Here is a 3714-nt window from a genome sequence, read left to right as displayed (position 1 = left end):
AGACCTTGCTTAAGCAGAACCGAGCCGCTTACCTCTTGGACTACCCTATTGGTGTCAAGCACATTCTTCAACATCATGGAGTTGCCTTTCCCTTCTCAGGAAGGCATTTGGGCTGCAAAGGCCTTCAACCTCAATAAATCTTTTCTTGTCCCCTTCTTTTTCATGCTTGAGCGAATTAAATTTAGGTTATTGCAATCTCTATAATGGATCACTTCCTGATGATGTTAGCAGCTTTACATCATTGGCAACATTAGATTTAAGTGGAAACAATTTCATTGACTTACCTTCTGGCCTCATTTCCAATCTTTCGAAGCTTCAATGTATTGGTCTCATTGATTGCCCAATGCTTAAGTCCTTACCACAACTGCCATCAAATCTATCATTTATTTGGGCAAGTGGTTTTCCATCAATGGAGCACTATGCACGTTCAAAGAATCTATGGGAGTTCGTTGAATCATTCCAATCGCTGATTTATTTTATTTGTCTTCACTTGTTCTTTCACATTAATCATTATACTTCTTTAATATAGTCAATTTTTCCTTATAGGTTCACAATTACAATGACCTCTCACTAGAAGAATTTTATGGAGGATATAAAATTGTCCGTTTAAGTCCTGTCTCTGCAATTTTGACACAGGATTCACAAATTGTGATTTTTTTTAATTATTTCAATTTCTTTTTTTTCTTGTTTTTTCCGGAATATTGAATATCTATATTTGACTTGTATATATTAATTTTTCATTTCTTACGCATTAATCATTATACTTCTAAGACTTACGATTTGTTTTGTCACAGCCTGACTTCCTCGTGCAACCTAATCGTGTATTAACAACTTCAGGTAATGAAGTGCCATCATGGTTTCATAATTGAGACTACTTTTGTGAGAAAGAATTCAGTTATCCAAATGTGTCATTCATACTAAGCATACCTGATTATTGTCGTTCAAGTGAATGGTGGGGCATAGCCACATGCTTAGTGTTAGAAAATGGTTTGGCCTATGAACAAGAAGTTGAGTTTTTTTGGTGGACATCCAGATTTCTTAATGATCAATTTCCTAATACCTATGGTATCTATATCAGTTGGTTGCTATCAAATTGGAGTCATCAACGCTGTATTATATATATTCCTTGTTCTTCTTTGGTTGTAAATGGACTTCAAGTGGTATTTTCTGTTGGAAATACATTTGACAATGAGTCCCCAAAGGTCAAACTAAGGAAATGTGGGTGGCGTGTGGTGTGTAAAGAAGATGTTGAAACATGGAATTAATGTTATGTTAGCGTCAATGATCAGTTCATAGTTAGACTAAAACGCGAAGCCCGCCTAACAAAGTGCGTAGAATAAGAACAAATGCTTCAAGGTATGTCAAACATTTTTATTTTAATTGAAAGTTTATATTTTATATTATTCTTTTTTTATGAATATTTAAATCTTTCTTTTATGCATAAATTTAATATAATCTTTCAATTCGTATAAATATTATATTCCCTTAATTTTTTTGTTTCCATCGGCATTGTTTGTTTATAGTATTGGATTTATTGTCATATTTTGCAATACTTTTCTTATTTTTGTGTTGTTGGTTTGGTGGCACTTGTATGACATAATTTAGTTTCAATTCTCTATCAAAGGTCAAACTAGATCTTATGTACGATCACATGTTTAAAGGAGAGATGTAGGAGCAATTTGTATTTTTATTATCTAAATTTCAAACTAGATCTTATGTACGATCACATGTTTAAAGGTGAGATGTAGGAGCAATTTGTATTTTTATTATCTAAATTTCACTAATAAAATACAATGTGCATATCAATTTTTGCAATGTTTTCCTTTTACGGTTTAGCATATCACGTAATTATCTGTTACAAGTTGGGTTTTTAAAAAACAATTAATTATAAGAGCATTCCGCCGCCATAAAGATATACAAAACTACTGTCAATTAGAGGTCTTTCTTACTCACATTAATTACACCATTGAAAAAGACAGAACATGATATTTGTTTGTGGATTTGTGAAGGACATTTTTGGGGGAAAAAAACTCATTAATTTACATTCCACTGGTTTCTTATAAAAAATCTCATATTAAGACATATGAAAATGTTATAGATAATATAGAAGGAGTATCATTTTACAGTGTATATTAAGTCATTACTGTTTATTTAATAGAAGAAAGTGTGTTTGTTGTGCAGCGATGTCCAAAGATGGCAAAAAACCAGAGATGAAGTTGAGATTCATTCTGACAACTTAAACAATCCCAATGAAGTTGAGAATAAAAAAGCTAAGATTGTAGCTGATGGGACTTGGTTTTATGACATATTAATTTGCTTAGTCTCACTCTCTAAGTGCATGTTTTGTTTGTTTCAGTATAGACATATCAAAATTGTTTCAGTATAGAATGAAAAGCATCGCATGCTTTGACGGAGTTCCTTCCCTCCGGTGAGCGAAGAATGGATGAGGTAAATCTGAATTGTCCAGATATCTGAATGATTCAAAGTTAATATTTTGAATTATTATTTTAAATTTATATTTATTAAAATAAAAAAAGTTATACATCTGCTCACCAATTTAGATATTTTAGATTTAATATGGATGGTCTAAATTTAATATTAAAATTTTTAATAAGCTAACTGCTCTGTCTAGAGCATATATATGGTGTACAAGTTTTACCGACCACTTGCATGCTACATTGCAGCGCAAGGGAATCATAACTTTTAGAGACGATGAAGGACTTGAAAGGGGAAAAGTTATTAAATCGGATCTATTTCAAGCAATTGAAGAATCTCTTTATGCAATTGTTGTGCTCTCCCCAAATTATGCTTCTTCAACCTGGTGCTTAGATGAACTTCTAAAGATTCTTCATTCCAAGAAGGTGTTGGGTCTTCAAGTATTTCCAATCTTTTATGGTATCGATCCATCTGATATTCGGCATCGAAAAGGAATGTTTGGAAAAGCATTCAAAGAGCTTCAAGAAAAATTTATACAAGACACAATGAAGGTGCAAGAATGGAAGGATGCGTTGGAAGAAATTGTTAACTTGTCTGGTTGGCACTCCAAGAATCGGTAATTTCTACATCTCTCACTAATTATCATCACCTTTTCTTCAATAATAATAACTTGTAAGGGTTTGGATATTTAAATTTAATTAAGAACTTTAAAACTCTTAACCATGGTTAATTAAATAACAATATCCCTCCCCTCTAAAAGTGAGGGAATTTGATGAATTCCAATAACAATATTTAAATTTAGAATTTCTTTCTTCTCCTTCCAGGCCATTTTATTAATTGTTGAATGCCATCAATGATATTGTTTTGAATTGGTCTGTTTCCTTTCTTCTTTGGCTCATTTTTGTAATCATATCCTCATGACAATAACCATAGTTAAAATGATTTATTATAATCTTGAGATATGAATGGATGAATCTATATATACTAACATAAGAATTAAAACATTTACATTTTATGATGCTAAATATATGAAGTACCAATACTTTAAATTGCCTCATGTATTCATATCGATATCTCATCCGATATCGATGCTCACTGATACTTCTTCGATACATATCCATAAAATATCAAAATAATATTTTTAATTTTAAAAAATTTTTAAATTTTCAATACGCATCGGATACTTATAGATTGTTAATAGATACTTGAAAAATAAAAATTTAAAAAAATTAAATTTATCAAAACTTGCAATATTAAACTTTTTATTACTAATATCAT

At 31.0% G+C, this 3714-nt stretch overlaps 1 protein-coding gene across 1 annotated transcript; it reads left to right on the top strand.

The window, feature by feature from the left end:
- The first annotated feature begins 2316 nt into the window (after positions 1–2316).
- On the top strand, positions 2317–3100 carry LOC129318945 (TMV resistance protein N-like). Its single transcript, XM_054963956.1, has 2 exons — positions 2317–2448; positions 2685–3100. Exons 1-2 carry the CDS (start codon positions 2440–2442, stop codon positions 3054–3056), a joined length of 381 nt encoding a protein of 126 aa, XP_054819931.1. The 5' UTR covers positions 2317–2439; the 3' UTR covers positions 3057–3100.
- The last annotated feature ends 614 nt before the right edge of the window (positions 3101–3714 follow it).

Source organism: Prosopis cineraria, unplaced genomic scaffold (genome assembly GCF_029017545.1).
Source record: "Prosopis cineraria cultivar Desert tree isolate PC_DT_omini unplaced genomic scaffold, ASM2901754v1 PC8, whole genome shotgun sequence".
NCBI classification, from domain to species: Eukaryota; Viridiplantae; Streptophyta; class Magnoliopsida; order Fabales; family Fabaceae; genus Prosopis; species Prosopis cineraria.
This window is presented reverse-complemented; position numbering and strand designations above follow the sequence as displayed.